At 48.7% G+C, this 22,953-nt stretch overlaps 1 protein-coding gene across 7 annotated transcripts in view; it reads left to right on the top strand.

Moving 5' to 3' along the window:
- Positions 1-22,953, top strand: part of LOC107267349 (phosphatidylinositol 3-kinase regulatory subunit alpha) — a 37,183-nt gene that overhangs the window by 3,236 nt on the left and 10,994 nt on the right. For 2 of the 7 annotated variants that reach the window (XM_015738924.2, XM_025084643.1), the window contains exons 6-9: positions 15,776-15,885; positions 19,345-19,479; positions 20,766-21,069; positions 22,089-22,187. In XM_015738924.2, the coding sequence (XP_015594410.1) occupies positions 15,776-15,885; positions 19,345-19,479; positions 20,766-21,069; positions 22,089-22,187 (648 nt within the window). Of the gene's footprint in view, positions 1-10,724; positions 15,886-19,344; positions 19,480-20,765; positions 21,070-22,088; positions 22,188-22,953 lie in introns of those variants that run through there. The other 5 variants (XM_025084642.1, XM_015738923.2, XM_025084644.1 and 2 more) reach the window with 4 other exon arrangements.

The raw sequence follows: 22,953 nt of genomic DNA, 5'->3' as shown, positions 1-22,953 counted from the left end.
AGGGGGGGGGGGGGGATTTATTTTTGCGTCATACTTCTACTTCTCCTTCATCCCTGGTGTTATGAAATATACACTTGGTGTATATGCATCGACTGTTCGTGTCGGCTCGCATATGCATTTCATTCGTACCAGATGTCGAGTAATCTTAATGTCTCAATTTTTTTTATCGAAGAGGGTATCATGGGACGTGGAGCACGACATAAATAAAAACAATTTTTATACGCAGTTAATACTAATGCTAATGCCAGTCACTGTAAATTTTACAGTGAGCCTGTCAAATTTTATGAGCGAAGCTTTTTGAGGATGTATGGGTATACTATGGTATATCATTCTTCTGCAACCATTTCAGTAGAATTTTTTAAATATTGCATTTTCATTTCCAACCTATTTCACGTACCTATTTGCCTAAGACTCTACCGAGTCTGTTGATTACTTCGTTCTTGTTGCTTACGATTTCCAAATTGGGTTTTGAAGTTTTTGATCCTTTCTGATTTTGCTTATTTACCGCCATCTTGTTGAAAAGATTTCTGGTTGAACATGGCTACTGGGTCCGAAGTAGTCAATTTGGCCACCAGACAACCATTTAATGGCAGAAATAGAAGGTTCATTCTCGATAAAGGACGGTGCGCAAAGAGGGATGCTAAACTGCCGGTAGTCCGGGAAAAGCAGTCGATAATGCATTTTATTGGCGACAGGTGTGCGTTGCCCAGGAGGGGGTGTTTGTTTACTTTCCCTTTTTGGGGTATATTGACTAAGACTCTAAAGAGCGAGTGACAAGGCAGGGGTTGTAACCAATCCATAGAAAAGTCGCTCAGTAAATTTCAGAGCAGGATTCCTGCGTGGATGAAAATATTTCTTAGTGGGTCTCTTGACACGCTTGGATGATGAGAGTAAATCCAAAAGACGAGCGGAGAGGAGAGGAGTGGCGATAAGAATGGCGTCGACTGATGTGATTCTGAAACCGGGAAGCAGCAAGTGGGAAGTCGAAGATAAAAGATGGAGCTATCTTAGATGAAAAGGAGGAAGCGAGAGATTCTCTGTGTTACTTCATACGCGGTATTTTTCAGGGACGTTGAAGGCGCCCGGCGCTGGCGCAGTTGCCACTATTGGGCGACGCGGTTCATTTCTTAGGCTGACGACGAGGGCGCCACCGTGGCATAGTAACACGACATACGTAGCGTGTTTCAAGTGGCATGGTATCTCTCTCTCTCTCTCTCTCTCTCTCTCTCTCTCTCTCTCTCTCCCCTCTGTCCCCCCTTTTCTCTCTGACATAACCCCTACCCACCCATTCTACTACAGCAACGTACCGAGTCTCTTGGAGTACCGCGGTCTAACGGCAGAGAGACTTAAAGTGAACGAAGACGGAGTCGAATTTTTTAAAACAATCTCGTCTCCACGTGGTTGGTTGCTTAGCGAGACTCGTGATGGTTACTCGCTCTCTGTCAGCACAGGGTCTGCTCTTGCCACCCATAGGAGTTCCGTAGGATAGGAGGGCGCCGGCCGGCTGCTGCTTATATTCCCTTTTGCTACTTGTTCGAACTCTGCTTCTTGGTTCGAATTTGCTCTGCTTGCAGAATGTTTGATGGCTGAAAATGTAACTGGTACCTTGTAATGTTCTTTCTGTTATGACTGATGATACAAAAAGGATGCAGTAATTCGGTATTCTATACTCGCTGTTGATAATGGAAGTCGCGGATCCTATCATAATTTTTGGATCTGATCTAAATGCAATGATGACTAATTTGTTGAACTATATGAAACTTACTGAATTTTTATTCCACGCTGTTAAATTTCATCCTAAGTATCCAAATTCTTTGACTCGTACAAAGTACATATTAGAAACTCTTTCTTACTTGATGGCTCACCCTGGACGAGTCTTCGATTGATTCTCACGGTGTTTGATCGGGTTGTTCATCTTCTCCGATTGAGTTTTGAATTAGCCTCTCTCGAATCGCGTAGGAATTCCTAGCGGCTTTCGATTTCGAGTGTCTCATGTATAGTTACAGCGGACTCCGCGTACAGGAGAGTCGTGCTGAAAGTCAGGAGCCATGAGACTCGTACGAGAGAGAGAGAGAGAGAGAGAGAGAGAGAGAGAGAGAGAGAGAGATCAGCAAGTGGTAATGGATGACGTTTAGCGGAAGAGGGAGAACCTTGGATGCAATCGCACGGTTCGTCGAGGCGTCGATACGGCCCGTATCCGACTGGTTCGCTGTCTTCTTCTTCTTTGGGCGTTTCATAATTTTTCGGGCGGTTCCGAGACTTGGGGTATCCAGAAACGCGAGTTCCAACTCCGGCACTCGACGTGCTAAATTTACGAAAATCTCACGCACGACGAGGGATTCTTGGGACTCTTGAGATTCTTGGCAGAAAATCCACTTTGACTTTACGTTCGGGTCATCTTGGGTGCGACGGACTGATAGAAGGTCCACGTCGAGAGGTGGCTGAATAGATTTAGGAAGGTAAGACGAGGACGAGGAGGAGGAGGAGGAGGAGGAGGAGGAGGAGGAGGAGAGGGAGACTAGAGCGGGCAGCGAACTCGGTCATCATAACGAGTTTCCACGATACCTCCTGAGAGTCGATTAGAAGGTGATAGATAGAGTGAGGTGAGGTTAGGTATCCATTCGGTAGGTCTGCTACAGGGGGACCCGTCGCCGAGCGAATCACAGACGAGTCCCGAGCACGTTTCTCGTGCATTAAAATCGAGCGCGGCTCGATAACGTAAAGGTCAAAGTAACATGGGAAAATGACGCGTTACACCTACACGGTTCTCTTTCTCTTCTATCTGGCGTCGCCTCGCAATCGGAGATCAAACAGAAGGAACTCCATTCCGGCGTCGATCCTATTTTACCGTTCTCTTCTGTTTCCCTTCTACGTTCTTCCACATTCTTATATGCCATCCAAGGCTGGGAGGGGAACCCGGCGGCGCGCCGAGTAACTCTTGATCCTCCTAGCTCTCGCGGCTGGTGCTTCTCGTTTCACCTGGCACGCATCTCTCCTGGTTAGCATTGCTCTCGCTCCGTTCGGCGATTGCGCCCGAGAAAAAGTATTTGCGTGGGCTACGAGTAACCTTTCCTTGCGCGAGATGAAACTTCGATCAAGACCTCGTCCGATGAATTTGGTCACGCGTAAGTCGAGTCACGACTTATGTCCTCGGAAAGAAGGATATCTCGCGGATTCAGTCATTTATTTCGCCTGGCTTAAGAAAAACACTTTATCGTCGATACTTTTCGTAGAGTCGTGAACCCTGACTCTCTGGGAGCTGCTCGAGCTTTCGGCCGAAGCCTTGGCTTTTTCTTGTCACGATGAATCTGCTTGACGGGCATCGGAATTTATATTGGGGCAGCTAATCGCAAATTGGCACGTGGCTGCGATCGGGAGCATGAAAAATGTGAGACAGGTTAACGGGGAGCGACGTTTCATGAATTCAACGGTGGAGGGGTAGAAGGAGAGAGGGGGGAGAGAGCGGGTAAACGGGTGAAGATATAATAAAAAGGAAAAGAAGACGGATCGAGTTATTTTTACGCAACAATCGTACCGATCCTCGCGATAGAGAGAGATAGCGATTAAAGTCTATGGCACTGTACGTGTATGCCGAAAGCACAGGGGTTAGGCGATAGGCGATAGGCGATAGGCGATAGGCGATAATAGCGACATCCAAGTGTCGGAGTATCAAAGTATCGGCGCCTCAGCCGTGGAATTTCTAGGCGTCAGGAAAGAAGCGCCAAACCCGACAATTTTGGGAGTCGTGGTGCGTACGGTCCTCCCTCGTAGCTGTGGCTGCGTGTGCCGCCGGCACACATGGCACGGAGTCGCGCGCGCGCGCGCGAGCGAAACGTACGCGGCAGAAAAAAGTGAGCAAATACGTGGAGAGGAACTGGCGAGTCTTCCGAAGGACAATCGAATGGGGTCAAAAGTCCTCCTGTTGCTACGTGCGCGAAGCCGTAGAATCGTGCGCGCACGTTGCTCCTCCCTCTCTCTCTCTCTCTCTCTCTCTCTCTCTCTCTCTCGATCATTGGCTCACTCCCGTTCTCTCTTTCTTTCCTCCTCTCCTTCCGCTCTACCAGCACCTCGCTGGTAACGCTCTATCGTCTCTCCTCTCTCCTCTCTCCTCTTTCTTTTTGTCTCTATCTACCCCCGCGCCTCATGAACACCCCGCACCGTATTTCCGTTTCTCTACTCTCCTCTTTCCCGTTTTTAATTTCTGTTCTTCTTCAACCATCTTCTTCATCTTTAATTTGTTTTTTTTATTTTCTCCTTCTTTTCCTCCTGTTTTCTGCTCGCATTCTACAATTTCTCTCAATTTCTCCTTCCTCTCCTGCACGTAGCGTGTCTTTTCCAGTGCACGACATGTAGGCTTCGTCGCAGACGCTAGACGTCGGCGTCGCTGGACTCGCGGCGCTTCGTCGGTTCGCGAGCCAGTTCTCGATTGGAGTGAATTCTACTTTGCCTATTCTCGAGCGACAGTCGCGCTCCGGGTCATCGTCACGATAACCCTGGACGTCCGTCGACCAAACGAAAAGCTTTTTTGAATTTCTCTCCGAGACTCTTTCGGTCTTGCTCAATCTTCGATCTCGCGCACTTCGGTGGCGTCGGTGGCGTCGGTGGGCGTCGCAGACCCGAACCACAAATCAGAATGGTCTTGTTTCGAAGGTTCTTTTGTCCCTGGCTGGATATTCTTATTGCTTGGAGGCAGGAAGTAGGAAGTTGCACCGTCTCTCTCTCTCTCTCTCTCTCTCTCTCTCTCTTTGTGCTCTCTATCAGCTGAAGTCATTCAGGAAGAGTATATTATAACGAAAATAACAGAGAGAGTGACAAGTTTGAACTGCGATATCTGAGCTTAGCTTCTAATCGATTCGTGGTTACCTGGCTACCTCGGTCAACCGGACGAGCCGATTAATTTGGCCGTAGAAAAAGCATGGAAATTTCCAAAACACTTTTCTTCCTTACTCCTTGACTCGCGAGTCACTCTGACTCGAGTCATGGACGTCCTACATCTTCTGGGAGATCCTTTCGACTAATCGAATCGCCAGTGGGAGACATAGGGAAACGTTTATTTTGATTAAGGTATCTTGTCTCTCTACACACATCCACCGTCGAGTGATCATAGAGAGAGAGAGAGAGAGAGAAGGGGGGAGAGGCTCCAGCCTCTTTGACGTAACACTTCATCGATCTGCCTGATTTGTCGATTTGTTCGGTTTATTTGATTTAGCATAACCACTGGTATATGGGTTGACTCTCCCGACTCTCCTGACTCTACCTCGGCATCCCGGTGCTCATTCGCGGCGAAATAAAGCGAGGCGAATTAATCGCGCGGATGTGAGCTTCCGTCGAATCGGACGGTCTCCCTGCCCGATGCAAATTTCATTCGTCTCGTCGACTCGTGGCGATTCGATCGGGAATCGTCCAGGGCGAGCGACTTGCACGCAGCGTGGCCGTAGCCTTTGGCCTTAATCTACCGAATTAAATCCGTCGACCTCGACCCACTCCTACGATCTCGTTGCACTTTAGCCCTTGTGCACTTAGCCATCTGGCTCACCTGCAAGTACTCGTCTCTGCAGCATCTCCTAACGAGGAGTTCTCAAAAAAAAAAAGTAATTTCTCACTGAAGGAAAATAGATCGGTAAGGACCTATTCGCCTCGGTACTAGAGTCGGCTAGTCAGCTGTGTAGTGAGCCAGTCGAGCAGTCGTCTAGGCAGCCAGGCAGTCAGGCAGCAGCCGCACGTGTGTCTACGCATAAAGATACGCGCGTCTAAATACATTCATAAAAACATCGATCTCAGGAGCCGATTCTACGCGACAAGAGTACCTACTCGCGTACGAGACACGTACGCTCACACTTATCGCGCACGGCGTCTCTAGGAGCATCGCGACTCAAGTCGGCCGCGCATATCGGGCCGGTCGATTAAACTAAAATTAACTCGACCGCCTCGAGCGAGTTCCTTCGTTTGATAGCGCCTTCGCTCGGCCTACTCCGCAATTCCGCTCTGGTCCGTTCTCTTCCGTTTCGTTCCGTTTCGTTCCTGATAACTGCGTTATCAGATAACTCCTCTCTGCTCTGCTCCGTTGCAACCCGTTGCAAACCGTTGCTCCTCTGCTCTGTTTCAACTTTTCATCTTCTCATCTTTTTATCACGACTCTGATCCTCCTCTCTACCAACTGCTTCCAATCGATCTATCCTTAGATTTCGGAAAGCTGGACATTATTTATGGCAGTGACGTTGCCACGCAACTTCCACCGGGACTGTGTTCATTTTTATTTTCCTAAGTTTATTTCTTTTTTCTTTATCTCCTCGATTCAGAATTACTTCAGTTTAGAATATATATAGCTAGCTTGAAGTACGATTAGGTAGCTCTAATCTTTTCAGTGCTAGAAGGTGTTTTTATCGCGCACGCGTCACACTTCTTCGACGGCATCTCGCGATGCCACACTACGCGACACTACGCGACACTAAGCGACACGACGCTCACGAAAGTTTTCAATGCGTAACTCACATGGTTCTACTTGTCGACTTATTTTATCTTTACTCCTTTTACGCGTATAAACGCGTACAGAGCTATTTCCCATTCAGCCGAGAATCCACTGGCAATCGCTTCATCTTTTTATTAAAGCGTTACGATTGTCAATATCATTTAGTGAAAATCGAATTTATTCTTTGCTCTTGTTTATCTCCTCTTCAATGTGATAGATATTTACATAAACAAGAAAAATATATACAATATTGATTGTGATTTCCCGAATTGGTTGTCCAGAACATGGTCAAAGTGCCATGGCTGCCAGTTTGAATATCCATAATTTTATAAGTCTATTTAAGTAGCATTTATGCTGAATAGACCTATATATATATATGTATATGTATATCCTCATACTAACACAACGTAGGGCGAACGTTTGGCACGTTTCGCTTGCTACTATCTACTTTGTCTCACCTACAGTGTCTCATCTCAACTGATCTCTACTCTCTACCTCTTTGCGTTCTTCTCGTTCTTCTTTCTTTGCTCAGAGCTGTATTTGCCAAGTTGGCTATATTGTCTGCCTGCCTGCCTGCCTGCCTGCCTGCCCGTCCCGATTCACTTGGTACCGACGCGCGGAAGCATTCAAGGACCGGCGGCCGATTCTTCGATTTACAAGTATTTACAAGTCGAAGTTTCCGCGTTCGACGCGACGCGGAAATTGAAAAGTACTCGAAGATCCGAATGATTTTTCGGTGCTCTTGTTGCTGCCACGTAAAAAAGAGACGTCTCGCGGAGACACGTTGGCAACGGCCTCTCTTGTTCTCCTTTCTATGCGCGTTCTCTCTTCTCGCTTGCTGCTCTCCCCTCTTCCTCGCTCGAGTTAATACATTGTCTTACTCGCCGGTCCTCGAGGAGCGACTCCTTTTCGAGGATTCCGTCGGATTCCTTTAAACGGTCCGAAGAGGTACCGTTAGCCTTGGTCGATTCGATCAGATGGTACCTCGGTAACGCGCACGCTTCTCTCCCACTTGGTTCTTCCGTTTAGCAGTAACTCCCTGTAATATCTTCTTTCTTCTCTATCCATTGCTTGCTCAAGATGTCGCTTGGAATCTCTGGGAGGTTATCGATTCGTTCGGTAGTCCTAGTTGCCAGTTCTCATTGATTCACCAGCATCCAGACTTCAAGTACGCTGACGTTCGATAAAAGTTTTCTCTCGTGCACTCGCACACCCGCGTGTCGATCCATCCTTTTTCTTCTCTCTTTCATTGGTTTACGTTCAGGAGGATCACAGGAGGATTGACACTCCTCACGGACGTGTTGCAAGACACGTGTTGCGTGGTTGTCAATGAGATGCGTTGATTCCAGGCTTTGATTCCAAGATTGGGAAATATTTAAAGCTGCAGCTACATGCATCGTGGTACTTGTTCTCTTGCATCCTTTCTATCCAGTACTCGGTCCTGTCGAGATTTTATTTCGCTGGAGAAGGAAACGCGCAGCAAATGGAGTTTTCGAAATTCCATTATAGGTCTGCGGTTCTCATGAAAATAGTAATATCAATTGCTGATACAGCACACCTTTGTAATTGTAATGGGAAAGGTTAAGGCAGTCGCATCATCAGGTATCTCATACACTCTCTTACGGAGGGGTCTCACGGGCAGCAGGGGTAGTCGTGTTAAAAATTAGAAGAAGGGATAGGCCTTACGTCTATATGTCATGTATTCAACGAGGTTTATATTTTGTATAAATGGATCTTACGTATCTCATGAATTTGTATGCATATGGAGGAATAGGTAGTCTGTAAAGTAGAGAATTCTCTGCTTATAGGCCGCGTAGTGTATCTACGTAGTATAAATTTGATAAATACAGACGGTACGTGGTAGTTGTTTTTCCGCGCGAAGAAATTCTTTATCTTCCCTCCCTCCGTTTCTCCGCTCTGGTTTCTCCGATCGATTAGCAAATGTTTGAAAATAGCAACAGCACTCTTATCGATTCCCAAGTTTGAAGATTATAATCAATAGTAATAGTATATGTAGGTACCAAGTGCGTCGGTGGATTTTACTTCTGAGGATTCATGAAAAATGAGAATCACTTGGAAGTCAATGAAGTGTGCAGAGGACGTAGTTGGTCACGGGGATTGTGATCGGGGGAGGGGGGAGGGGTCAAGGGTGATGCAGGCAGGGCTAGGCCGATAGAAAAGACACACGCGCGTCTCTCGATTGTCTGGGATGGCGTCTCGATCGAAATTAAGCCGCGATGCGTTTCGTTAAGTGCAGCCGGGATGCAATGTCGGAGCTGCATTGATTCGCCAATACGCAATAGCGACTAAAGGGAGCCTCAGGAAGCGCAGCAGGGATGCTCTGGGAGCGGCGACGGGTAGCCAAGACCTCTTCGTGGTGGAACACGTATTTGACGGATGAGTCGGATGTCTCTTCAGGAGGAAGAACGGAGTCTCCAGAGCACAAGGCCTCCGAAGAGCTTTCGCAGGGTGCTCTTTAAGGAACATAGAGTATAGAATTTAAAGAACGAGAGGAGCACTTTGTTTCCGTAAATACTGCGTTTATGCAGAAATTCTTATATTCTATGGAAAATCCTTTAGTACGCCTGCCAGGGAATACGCTCCTTGGGATTCTCCTGTATTCTTAGACTTGAGAAACGCAGAGAATAATGGAGAATCCAAGCGAGCCATGGAATTGGAAGGTTAGAAGGTTAAAGTACAGGGAATTCCTGAGACAAAGCAGAATACGTTAGTTCATTCTTAGGGCCACTGTCAAATCAGGAATGATTGTGACGTCGACGACGGTGAAAAAAGAACGACGGCGTGACGTCAGGAGGGCTAAGGAAGAAATTGAAAAGCTTGTGTCGTTCGTGCGAGAAGGCAGAGGCAGACGCAGACGCAGACGCTATGCTTACAAAGCGCGCGGGTTGGTGAACGACGAACCCGAGTCCGGGGATCCGAGATTGGGCAATGGTTCTCTACGGTGAAACGGTGGAACGGTGGAACGGTGGAACGGTGGAACGATGGAACGATGGAACGATGGAACGATGGAACGATGGAACGATGGAATTGTGGAATAGAGGAACGGGGCTACGGAAGAGAGGGCCTTGCGCGCGGTGCGACGTCGCGTTCGTGCGAGGAACAACTGCGCCACGTACGGCCGGAAAGAGCCGAGGAGATATCAGGGCCGTACGGGTCGCAGGAGTTCTTGGCGTCCTTTTAGATATCCTGAAAATTGGCCCAATTCATACGTCTGAGTATTTCTCACAAGTGACAAAAATAATGGTGGAAATTTTTCTGAAAATTTTCTTTTTTTTTTCATTCTGATAAAATTGCGTCATATATATTAACTCTGGATAATCCTGTCGGCCTTGCCAAATTAAATACTCAACTTTACGAGAAGTTTCAGGGCAGCGATCATAAACACTGTTGCTGGTGTTTCTGGTGCGTCTAGCACTGTCTACCACCTGGAAACTCCTTTCCCTCTGGTTTGCAATGGTTTACAGCTCCACCTCCTCTTTTCGTTTTCTGCAAGGTGGGAGCGTGCTTAAGATTCTTTATGTGGATTTCCAGAGGAGATATGCGAGAGTCTGGCGGAAAATTACTTTCCTAAAGCAGCGACAATCGGCTCGTAACGATTCGAATGCCCGTTCTATCTAAGACGATTTATCCTTAGACGCTCAAAGGATGGAAATCGTCATGATCACATCACCTACCGGCTAGAAAGTTTAGGAGTAACACTGGAAAGCCGTGAAAAATCCTGAGGTCGCGGGGTTGAAATTTCTAATCAGGCACATTCAGGGATTCCTATTTGGAATACTCGTTGTTGCTACGAGAGACACTGTCAGCCGCTGTTGTTATTCGGATATCTGATTTTAATTTAAAAAAAAACTGAATATGTATAGCGTTTTAGCTTTGGAATCATCAACTTTTGTTAACACTCAGAAATCCAAAATGGCAAAATATTCGTAGTAATTTTAGTAATTTATTTTTTCCGTGTACCGCTAAAAATCCGATGGTGCAGTAAGGTAGAATTACTAGTTATCGTAAATGGAACTGAAAAGTTAAGAAAAACTACTGAATAAGAAGTGTAGAGCCTGTAACAAGAATCGGTTGAACATCTTTTGAGGATTAAACGAAGGACGGTCGCTTAGGGGGGCGCTGCGCGCCTTATACGAAGTACGGCACTGCTTTGCAATGGCCACGAACGTCGCCGAGGTTTCCCGGGAACGGCCGAGCGGGTCTACGGCTGAGCCCGAATAGCTCGAGCGCGAGCTATGGCTATTGACCGAACCTGGCAGACCGGCCGGTCAGCTGTGAGCTGAGCCGAGTGACTCTGCCGCATAACTTGCCAGCACTAAGGAGTCTTGGACTCGTCGAAGAAAAGGCGAACAACTCGTAAAGTCCGGCTAGATCTGGATAAACATTGTGTTCGTGGAGACGTTCGCGAGAATCGTCGTCGTCGTGTCGTCGTCTCTCGAAAGCCTCTTGGAATCCTTGACGAAACCCCCAAAAGAGTTTGCCGAAAAGAGAGAAGAGAACGAGCGAGCGAGTGATTATCGAGTGAGTGAGCGAGTGAGCCAATGAACTGGCACGAGAGACAAAGAGACAGGCTGCCAGTGAGTAAGGAAGAGCGAGTAAAAGCGAGTTAAGCCAGAAGAGAATTGAAGGAGCGGTTACCGGGTGTCATTGTGTCGCCGCTTCCCAAATATCCAGTGCTTCGAATTGCCGGCCTTCGAAGACCGAATCCGTTTCTCTACTGTTCTACTGCTCGAGTACTCAAATACTTGGCGAGTGGGCCAGTTGTATAAAGCACAGCTAATCGCCGGCTGAGCCCCTCGGGGATCGTTCCACTGGCTTCTCGGATCCTCCTCGTCGTGAGAGGAGCCACTCTCGTTCGCTTGCAGCGCGCGACACCGTGAACGAACGGAGATACGAAAAATCGAGGAAAAACAGCACGGTAGCAACGGGGAAACCGCACACGCGGCAGTGAAAGCCAAGGCGGTTTAGTACGAAGGCAGTGAGCCAGTCAGCCAGGCAGCAACTTGGGCAAACGTAGAAACTGCCGCTCTCAGAAACGCCACTCTCGTGTCCTCTCGCGAGATATCGATAGACCAAGAAGAGGAGAACGAAAGAGCTGATTCGACTTACTGACTAGAGGCAGCCGGCCAACCAGTCAGCCAAGCAGCTAAGCAAGTCAGCCAACCAATTAGCCGGGAAACAGAAGTGTGTACAGAGTGCTGTACAGGTGTGGTGTGCTGTTCGTGTGTCGTCCGGCGAAAAGCGCAAGCTATCAGTGGACTTTTTAATCGCAAAGTGTAAGTGCATGTGCCTGAGAGGCCGTGAAGAAGGAGGAGCTGCTTGAACTAGGTGGAGAAGGTGCTGAAGGAGGAAAAGAAAGATGAGCTGTTGGTGGAGGAAGAACACGCGAACGCATGTTCTAATTATAATGTGAAGAAATCAGCCTATTCGATTGTCCGTCTACGCGGAACTCTCCTCGAGTCTGTTCGCCGCGTTTTTTCGTGGCCGTCCTCGAAACTCGCCCTGACGATCGATTGATCGATCAGCCGGCCGTTACGATTCTTGATCGAGTCGTCTGTGATCTTCCCATAGAATTCCGAAAAATTGGATTTTTATATTCTTCATTCTCAATGTATTTTCTATACTGAGCGAAGACCAGCACTTGCTTTTTCCTTCGTAAGGACAAGAGATTCTAGCAGTGATTGTGTGTGTGTGTGTGTGTGTGTGTGTGTGTGTGTGTGTGTGTGCGCGCAGAGGTCTCACCGAAGAAGATCGATTTCTTCGTTTCCTGCGAAGACGGCCTGAGAGTTCTTTGAATTTTATAGAAAATTTACTTCGCCGGCATACGTGCACGCTGCTCTCTCATTCTCTCTCTTTTTTTCTCTTTCTATGAATTGATCACAATGTAACGCAGATGGAAAGAGATAGTTTCGTCCTTTTCATTAAGAAATGTGCGCCGAGCAGCAAGAGTGGCAGGAGCACCAGGAGTAGCTGAATCCAAAGGCGGGATCGGGAAAGCGACTGGACGTTGGAGTCAGAGAGCAAGCGACGTGGGGTGGAGACTGAGAGAGGAAAGGAAGAAGGAGAGTCTGAGAGGCCGAGAGTGTGAGAGAGTGTGAGAGAATAAGAGAATAAGAGAATGTGAGGGAGGGCAGGCGCGGCGCGTGTTGCCGGTCGATCGTGGAGTCGAAGGAACGTTACTGGGACGACCTTGAGAAACTCTGGGAGATCTAGGAGGCTCATCGAAGTCTTCTTGAGCACCCTGAGTTAATTTAACCTGGACACCGAGGAAAAAGGAACGGAAGACGAGGCAAAGAAAGAAGAAGAAGAAGTTAAAGAAGAGAAGTGTTGGCAATTGTAGAAGAAGAAAAAGTGACATATAAAAAGTAAAAACGTTGAAGAAGATAAGCTGTAAGGCTCTTCGTGAAGTTTTCGTGTGATTTCGTGAGACGCGTAAATCTCTCGCGGCATTCCGAAAAGCTCGAATTATTTCGGGCGAAACCTGTTGTGATACGAAGACGAGGTGGAAGGTGCAGGAGGAGGTGTGCTGAATAAAGAGAAGGAGAAGAAAGAGGACAGAAAGGAGTTTTGCGGTGTGTCTTGCGGTGAAGGTTTGCGATGATGATCACGGCGGTTGTGGTGCCGATGCCGGTGCTAGCAGCTTCGTCTTCTCGTTGCTAGGAGCAAAAGGTGGTAGAACAGCTGCTGGTTGTGCCGGTGGTTCTAAGTCTGGCAATGCTCCTAGTGTATGGTGAGGAGACGCGTCGAACCGTGCTTTGCGTCCTGAGACTCTGTCAAAGATCTTCACGAATTGGCACGCTGACTCAAAACCGGTTCCGTTTTACTCTGCCGATTCCGCGTCCGTAAAGGTCGTGTGCCGAGCGAAGAATGAAATTTATGGAAAGCGAATTTACACGAGGACCGTCGTAGGTGGTAGAAAGGAGGGTCAAGAGGATCAAGTTGATCAAGCTGAAGAGTCTCGTAGTCGTGATAGTCTTAACCGCCAATGTCATCGAAGCTCTCTAAATGTTGCCGATCGCCACGCTCGCAAGTCCATCCTGGGTCATACCGAAGACATCCTTGAAGATGCAGCTAGTTTTTTTTGGGCGCAGCTTATTCGAACTGTGATCATTAGAGTTTAACGTTCAAACGAGGAGGAGGAAGAGGATAGTCAGATGATAGTGGGAAGGCTTAATAAGAGTAATAAAAATAGTGAGTGAGTGAGTGAGAGGGAGGGAGGAGTCCTAATTTTGATAATCTGTTTGCGATAAAGTTATTATTAGGCGGAAGAGGAAGATAGTGTCGCCGAGGAAGAGAGCCTTAGGTGGTCACACTGATTTCGGTGGATTACCGTGAAAGAAGATCAGGAAGTCTAGGGGGGGAAGCTTCGGTTAAGTTGTGAGAGAGGCGACAGTTCCAGCAGGTAGACTGAAGAAGAGCGAATGTACGAAATGGAGGAGGAGAGCAAAGGAAAGTGGAGGAGCGGCAGTTGTAGCAGAAACAGTCTGAGAGTGGACCAAGAGTCGTTAGCCGACAGTCCGTGGACGGAACGGCGCAAAACTTAATTAAGCGTTTAATGAGCCTGAGGAAAGTGCGAGGCGAACGAGGAGGAAGCGGAAGAAGAAGAAGCAGAAGAAGAGGTAAACGAGGAAGAAGACGTGGGCGCAGAAGAAGAGGAAGTAGTGATGAAGCGCGTGGTAAACGCGTCGGCTGCCCAGGTGCAGTCAGTGGCCCAGAAGATACAGCAGAATCTCCATAATCCAATAAGTCCCGAGGAGGAGTCCTCGGCTCTGCCGTTTGGCCCCATCAACGGCAAGTCCTCCTCGGCGAGCCTGAAGCAGCACCAGAGCGCCACGACGAAGAATGACTCGAAAATCTCGCCAGCTATGTCTCGACTGTTGGCCGTAGACTCGGACAATTACATGCTGCGAAAGGGTATAGGAAGCTCGGGCAACGGGACCGCGTTGGACCGCACTCCTGGCGCTGCTGGTACTACAAACATTAGTAACATTACCGATATTACGTCTGCGATTGCTGCTACCGCTGCAACGACTTCGACGATCGGCGGATCCGCCGCGACAATCACGCCGGCCATTGCGAGCAACGTCATTCAGCATCAGCAGCAACAGGACGCCGCGAGGCAGCGAACCTTTGGTATCTCGAATGGCTCCAAGAGTTCACTCTCGATAGCATCTTCGCGAGTCCTCACCGTCCAGGAATCGACGCTGACGGATGGGACTTTTAGTGATTCGTCGAAGCATCAAGAGTTGCAACTAGCGGCCTTAGGATGCGAGCCCAGAGGAGACTCTGCTGTAGCCTCCTCCGGCAGAGGGAGCACCACCAAGAGCGATCCCTTGTCCCATGTCAATCACCCGAATCACTCGAATCACCCAACCCAGTCGGGTTGGCCAAAGAGTGCAGGACAATCGGCGGCGGCGGCGGCGGCGGCGGCGGCGGCGGCTGCTGCTGCTGTCGCTGGTGGCGGTGTTGGCGGTGTTGGCGGTGTTGGTGCTGTCAGTGTTAGTGGTGGAATGACCCAAGGACGATATTTTTCCGGTCAACAACAGTCGCAGTGTCAATTTTCCAGTAACCCGAGTACCCCAGGGACAAACCCGCCGTCCCCAAACCCAGTCGACGTCGTCGGCCTCGCGGGTCTCGTAGGCAGCGGCCTTTTGACTGCGTTAACGAATACCGGAAAGCAGGTGCCTTCCTCGAAGCAGGTCCTGGACGCGATCCTCCGGCGCATCCTCAGTGGGCAGAACATAGCGGCTGATTCGCAAGCCTGGCAGTTGGCCGGTCTCCAGCTGCAGGTGCCGACTCGTACTGAGTGGGAACGCGAATCGTCAGGAGCTCTTCTTCCTAATGGATGCGCCGAAGGCACCGCTTACGGGGAAGCGCGTAATGTCATCGGCTGCGACGAAGACGCCATAGTTACGTGTGCCAGGCCCCTGTCCTTCCATCATTTCATGTGCTGGTGCGGCAGTTCTCAAGTGCAGTCCAAAAGTCCGGATTCTAACCTTAAATCATCGGACGAGAACTCTGTCGATTCTAACGTTACGACGGACGTTGACTTGGCTAGAGCTCGTAACAATGGCACTAGCAACAATCACAGTACTAACAAAATAAACATCAACAACAACAACAACAACAACAACAACAATAATAATAATAATTGTAGTGAAAACAATAACAAAAATAACGGGGCACAAATTAGTAGTGGCAAGCCAGTAATCGATAGGGTAGCTAATCATGTTAATTCATATGGGAGTTTATGTTGCTGTATGTGCGGATCTCTCTGTCCCTCAGAGTGCCACGCGTGCTTCCACGTCGTCTGCTCGGAGTATAACGGGCAGCATCCATGCCAATGGAGCACCAAGGGTCATGCTCTGCCGGGGCAGGTCTTCGACAAGGACAAGGTGAGTACCTCAAATTCAGCCTCAGTCGCGTTTCCTATTCAACGAGTTATTATACGTCTATCAATTTCTTTCTTCGTTCTATCTTTTCTTTCTTCTCTGTTTTTCTGTCTTTCTATCTATATATCCGCGCTCTAATAGGTTATACTTATTACTTCTTAACTTCCTACCTTCCCACCTTCCCACCTTCCCACCTTCCCACCTTCCCATTTTCAACGACGATGCCTCGATTGTGTTGCGATAATTAGAAAGGTAGTCCAGCTGCCCTCGGGGCCCTCTCTACGGTAGAACCATATCGCACTGGTCTTCAGTTCTCATGGGCCACTTTGCCCAAAATTTCGAAGAAGGAAACGGTCACAATGAGCTGGGAGAAAACTGCTAAAAGAAGATGTTTCTGCCTCGTTCTTTCGTTCTTATTTTTATTTTTATTTTTTCGTTAGGTGTCCATATATATTTTTCTTCTATTCATCAGAGTAGTCTCCTGAACAAGAACAAGCTCAACTCTCGAGCTCTAACCCAGGCGCCATTCCTAGCCTTGCGTCATTCTTTTTCAAAGTTTCCTCATCTTCCCGAGTTTCTCTCCCACCGTCTTCCTCACTTCCCTTGTCTCCTATACTCTTCCTCACTTCCGTCCTCGAGTCTCCGGCAAAGGAACATTTCCTTCCTATAAAGATAACAGTGTTCCCTGTGCACGGTTGATTCTCGAGCGGGGACAGTAAAATGAAGCCTCTATTTCCTGATGCTGGATGACAAGGAGCGTCGCCTCGTCCGCGTCTCCCAGAGACGTCGATCTCGTTCCCTGGCGCCACGTTCGAACCAAAGACGCAATCAAAGCCAAACTTGGTTGAGTATCTCTTATGGATCCGTGCCGGAGACGCAGTCTCGTAAGCAAGGAATAAATAAGTCAGCACTGTGCTAGTATTCTTCTGCATCGTAACTCACTAAACGAAGCCACTGCCATAAGTGGTTAGTAGTCGGTGACTACTAACAGAGGAACGATCCCACGAGTAGCAGCGGTATATCCAAGCCAGGAGTGCCAATGATGGCTCCTAGTCGGCTGTAAACCCGGCGTAGGCGCAATAGGGAAACGGTTCCACGCGCCCCTTCCTCTCGTACAACCTTATCAGCGAATAGTCGAGTATCTCGCAGTCCGTTTCCGAGAACCGTTGCGATTATCAGAGCCACGCTCTTATGATAGCAGATAAGTGCATCTTCGATCAGGAGAAGCGGAATAAGAGAAACGTTGGGCAAAAGCCAAGCTGCGCCGCAGCTAAAAAACGAAAGGTGTGCCAACGAATGAAACGCAACGGGTTCCCCATCGTCCGGATTCACGCAGCAACAGCTGCCCTTTAAACTTCGAGGAAAACGTAGATCGCGCGTGGCTTGACCAATCAGAAGAGATCCTTCGGGCTATCAATAAATATTCCAGCTGTCCGATTGCCCCGTGATTAGCAGCGATGGATCGACATTCCGTAACTAGGAACCACTATAGGAACTAGGAAGAAACTCCTCCGTCGATTGAGGCTCCTTTCGAAATCCAGAGAATTATCGAATTCCCATCTACTCTCGATCAAGCATAATACCGATGCCGATGCCTTTATCGACGGCCATTCGGCCACGACGATGATGCTCACGGCCATCTAGGAAAGCGCAATCGCACCACGATTCGAGGATCCTTCGTAGCTACTTGAACGATCCTTACATATAAATCGGTTATCATCGGCAGTTTAAGAGTCATTGTGTGTAGGTAACGTGCTAGGAGGAGGGCGGGCGGCGGGAGGGCGGGTGGCGGTGTACCGCCCGAGCCTAGGAGACGCAGCAGCACGCGTTCTGCATCTATCTTTACTCTTTTACACATTCTCCAGGTATACACGTGGGCTTCTAAGCTCCCTTCCTCCCGTCTCTCTCTCTCTCTCAGCCTTCTTTCAGGTTTTTTGTTCTGTTACGTTGACGGTCTGACGTTGACTACGGCGATAAACTTGGTAGATAATTTCTCATTCATTCTTCGTGTTTCGTGTCCGGTCAGCTGTTTGTATAGTCGACCGCATGCGCGTATTTTCATTAATGCTTTTCAAGGAAGTTGCTGTCTTTACTGTGTATATCCATAACGATATATGATCAGCGGACAGACTGATAAGTAAATTACAGATACGAATAGCATGTAGCGAGGAGAGAACGGAAAGAAAAATGGAAAATAAAAAAAGAGAACTTGGATGTGCCAAATTTTCGTATTTTTACTCAAGAGTTTGGAGCAGCTTGAGACCAATGTATTTTCTATGTTACGATGTGGCAGCATTGAATATCAGGCAGGGGTTAGGTTAGGTCTCCTCTCCTTTTCTTCATCCCCTCAATCTTTATCTTTTTTTCTTTTTTTCTTTTTTTCTTTCTTCGCCCTCTTGCTCTTCCGTTATCAAATGTTCCATCCTGTAAGAACTGACATCCAATCGATCAGCTTTCTGCCGTTCCTATATATACATTTAAAATACCTCGTGCAGGTCTTCACACAGTATATTCGTAAATTCGCAAGCAGAAGCGCGTTCTGGAATTTGTATTCGATTCTAAAATAGAGCTAATCGCCAAAAATAACCTGAGCACACTGCATACCTTATCTCCTTGGCACTTTCCTGGCTTTGCTTTTCTTGCTGCTTTTCGGATATTGACCGACGAGACTCTCTCCTGCTTAGAAGTATATTTTTCCCCTCCTTCCTCCCTGCTCTCTTTTCTATCTTTTTTTTTTTTATATTCCTACAGCAATTTTTTCTCGAATCTTTTCTCTCGTCTCATATCTTGGGACCACGTGTGCGGTTTCAAGCACTCCTAATCGATGCTTTAATGAAAATTGCGAAATTGCCTGGCATAGAGAATTTGTCGCTGACGTGCGAAAGAAATTCGACAAAAAATCCAACCTCTCGCTCTTCTCCTGTGTTCTCCCTGACGATATCGGACGTTGTGCGACTAATTAAAAAGGTGGACAATCGTTAACACCCTCGCCCGTGTCTCCCAGTTTCCCGTTTTCTATAGTGTACAAGTCCTAAGGATTCATCTCGCGTTATTCTACAGCTGCAAGAATAGGCGCAGCCATCGAGCTCGAGCTTCTTCTCTGAATATTCCAACTATTCGTGATACACTCCAGTGAATCGCGTCTTCGTACTACCCCCCTCTTCCTACCCGCCTCTTCCTCCTCCTCCTCCTCCTCCACCTCGAGTAGACCTTCCTGCAGCCCTTTTAGCCCTTTCTCCTTTTTTCCTTTTTTCCTTCTCTCCATCTCTCCACACCTCTTCTAACCCTTTCTTATAGCCAGCACGAGTACCCTTTACCCTTACGTCTCCGTGTCTAGCCTATGTGCCTCATACACGTGTCGCTCCCCTTGAGTTTTGAGTTTTCGAATCCGCGTCCTGGTTCGCGTAGCCCCACACGTGGAGCCTGCGATATTAACGCAGCATTGTCTTCGTCTTTTTCCAGCCCGTGAGTGAATGGACATCTTTGAACGTCGTTGAATGGATGTCAGCCCTAAATCTTTACCGCTATGCGGACGTCTTCAAGTCCAAAAACATCAAGGGCAGCGATCTCATGCATTTGGATCGGGAGAAGCTGATGGTAAGACGGATCCTTCTTTCTCTCTCTCTATATATATATTTCCTTTTTTTTTCAGAAATTTTCATATGGAAATTTATTCAGAGAGATCTAAAGAAATTTTTGATTTGCTGCGACATTATCGTATTCGGCTTTTACTCCTCGTACACTATTATAAAACATTCACTCGTTCTCATGGACAAATTGACGATTCGTACAAATGTTCGAAGATTCTCGTTATCCTCGAGAATTGACATGTCACGGATTCACAGTCACACTCGCATGTGACTGACATTTGACGTGACTCGAATCGTGTCTTTTAAATATCGCGAGCTGCGGAATTCGCTTTTCTCGGATCACAATTTCAGACCAGTCAGGTGGTACGTGCTGGTGAGTGGTCGTTGATAACGGAGAGGAGAGGTGATAACTTTTTAGATGATATTGAACGGCGCTTATTTTGATTATTTTGATTTATTCGAGTTCATTTTAGCATCGTGAGATATTAATGAGTCACGTACGATTTTGCATAAAATTTGTCCCAGGAAGTATGTAGGTGCATCATTTTGCACTGAAATATATTATATTTTTCTCTCGGAGCGTATATTTTAGGGGATGTATGGAGAAGCATGTGCAACTTTGATAAGAATTTCATTGTTATCCATCGCTCCACAAGAAAAAAGAAAAAACCATTGAATTCATAGATCGACTATAGAGCTGTTCTTATACAGTAAGACAGGAGTTCGAGTAAGTGACCGGCGAAGGTGCGTTCGCGCATGCGCGTCCTATTTGCGGCTGATTCTTAAAGTTGCCGGGGAAAAGGGCCTTCGTGACAAAAATGCACGGCGTCAAGGCTTTTTCGGCCGTAAATCTTGATTACCATACTAATCGACTCATAAATCGCGAGTGTGTCCTCAACGCGTGAAATATATTGATTTTTTCTCCACAGTTCCTCTCACTTTCCTCCTTCCCTTCGCTCGTCTACCGGGCTCTGTTCCTCTCTCTCTCCCCTCTCTCTCTCCCCCCCCTTGCTCTCTTTTTGTTTCCTTATCTCTGTACCTTCGGTTCTTGTGCGTTCACGCACACGTTTGCGCGATCGCTACTTTCTGGCTCGTTTCCATTCGGTGGCTGATCCAGCGATCTAGCGATCCAGCGATCCAGCGACTTCCGGGTCGATCGCCGCTGCTCCTCGAGCGCAGCACGAGGTCCAAGTGTGGTGCGCGACACGGAATTGGGCGTTTTGGAAATTGGATATTCGAAAGGGGTTCAATGCGCTAATGTAGAACGTGCGTGTCTTCTTGGACTTGTTGCAGAACATGGGAATAAAGGATGAGTTTCATCAGAAGAATATTTTGGTGTGCATCGAGGAGCTCTGCCAGCCGTCGCAGCAGTCGCTCTCGGGCTTATCTCTGGCTGCCGTCAACGACAGCGTCGCCGCTGGTGTCAGCTCGACTTCCGTGACGCCGACGCCGACGCCGACGCCGACGTCGTCCTCGTCGACTCCAGCCACGAGCAACGCGCACAATCTGGTGCCTCACAGCTTCAGCGTCTTGGAGAAGTGTGACAAGTGCCATAAATATCTGAGGGGTCTTCTGCATCAAGGCTTCCTCTGTCAAGGTAAGTATCGGCCGAGGGAGTACTGCTCGACGCCTCGAGCGTCCCGACGCTTCGCGAACTTTCCTGGCTCCAACCGTGTGATCCGCGTGCCGTATCACACAGCTGGAACTCTCGATGGGTGGAAGGAAGGACAAGGACGGTATCGTCAGAGCGTCGGGACGACGGGGCGTCGGAACGTCGAGGCATCGTGGCGCGCGCTCGACTGAACCTCGACACTTGAAATAAAATAACACGTGCCTCGTGGCCCTTCCGGTCTAAGAGCATCCAAGTCTGTAAGACCATTTCGAGGCTGTCCGACGACGAACGAGAGAAGGAGAAGGAGAGAGAGAGAGAGTGAGGGAGAGAGAGAGAGAGAGAGAGAGAGAGAGAGAGAGAGAGAGAGAGTAAAGAGGCTAAGGCGACAGATCGAACGACGAACACGAGACGCGAGAGACACCGATCCTCCTCCTCGTCGCGTCTCTGGCCTGGACTCGGAAGAAGCCTCGGAAGAAGGGGCCTCCGATTGGCGGTTGCACCGGCTGGATGGGACGCGGAGGGACGCGAAGGGGCGCCAGAAGCCAAAGGGCCAATGTCGCCGGCGCCAGGCGAGCAGCCGTCCTCGCGTACTTTTCAAGAACTCGCGGGCATTGGCTATCGCGTCGGCCTCCATCATTTCCCCCTTGCGAAAGCTCTCGGCGACGTCGGCGGCGTCGGCGGCGTCGGCGGCGTCTCTCCCTGATACGCGTAGAGTGGAGGCGTTCGCGTACATTAGACACATTCGACGGTTCTAGCGGCGCGAGCGCCTCTCGACGAAATTAGTAGCTCGAAGGTCGCGACCAATCGCGCGCGAGTCCTTAATCCTCTGCGCTGCTCCATTCGTTCATCCTTTATCCTTTATCTTACCTGCTCCTCCTCCTGTTCCTTCTCTTCTCACCTCTTCTCTCTCGCAGTCTCTGTCGACACGTCGAGGCAGGACATGGCCAACGATGCCACGACTACTCGCAATCAGTGACGTTTGCGTAACTTTGCTTCTCGCGTAGGTTGCGGCCTGGTCGCCCACAGGACGTGTTCGGCGACGGGTTTGCCCGACTGCCAGCCCCCCGAGCCTGAGGTCGTCCTGGTCAACCGATTCACATCAGGTAAGTCACTAGTCACTCGCACGTGATCATCCTCCCCGACATCCCCGCACGAGTCAAGCACGTTCCACAGGACCTGCCAATCGGATATACGAGGACAGACGGTAGTGACTTTATCTATTGGACAAAATCTATTGGCCCTCTGTGCTTCACTTTCTACGGTACACCATCCCCTTTCTCTTGCTCGCGCGTTTTTCCCAAAGAGGTCCCGCTCCTGAATCCAAGTTCTCCCAAGTTCTCTCGAGATCAAGAGATCCAAGAGATCAAGATGCCGAATCGGCTTCCCACCATTATACTTTTTTGACGCAATGGATTTGATTAACGGCGCGGACGTTGTGCTCCTCGATGACGGAAGACAGTATTTGCGTGCAGCAGATGAGCGGACTGGCCGGGATGGCGCCAGTAACAAGTGCGGCAACCGTTCTGTCTCTACTTTTTCTTTTCTCGGCTCTCGGCGCAGCACGCGCGATATCAAGAACTTTTGACTCTGGGACGAGGAAAGAGTTCAAGGGACTCTCTTAATTTTATGTATTCTTTCGGCTCCGCTGCAGGATGCCCGGAATGTGGTACGGTAGTAGGATAGTTCGGTAGTAGGATAGGAGAACGCCGCGAGAGAACGAGGCGTGGGCGCCATGCCCATAAAAATTAAAATTTTAACTGGCATAAAAAGGTCTGTAAAAGTGCAGGCATGTGTGCGCCCATACGTACACGTGGGAGCGTCGTGACGCCGGAGAGAATCGCTCTTCTCTCCCCCCCCCCCCCCCCCCTC

Source organism: Cephus cinctus, unplaced genomic scaffold (genome assembly GCF_000341935.2).
Source record: "Cephus cinctus unplaced genomic scaffold, Ccin1 Ccin1_scaffold0401, whole genome shotgun sequence".
Lineage (NCBI taxonomy): Eukaryota > Metazoa > Arthropoda > Insecta > Hymenoptera > Cephidae > Cephus > Cephus cinctus.
Note: the sequence above shows the minus strand (reverse complement) of the source record. Positions and strands in the feature narration are given on the sequence as shown.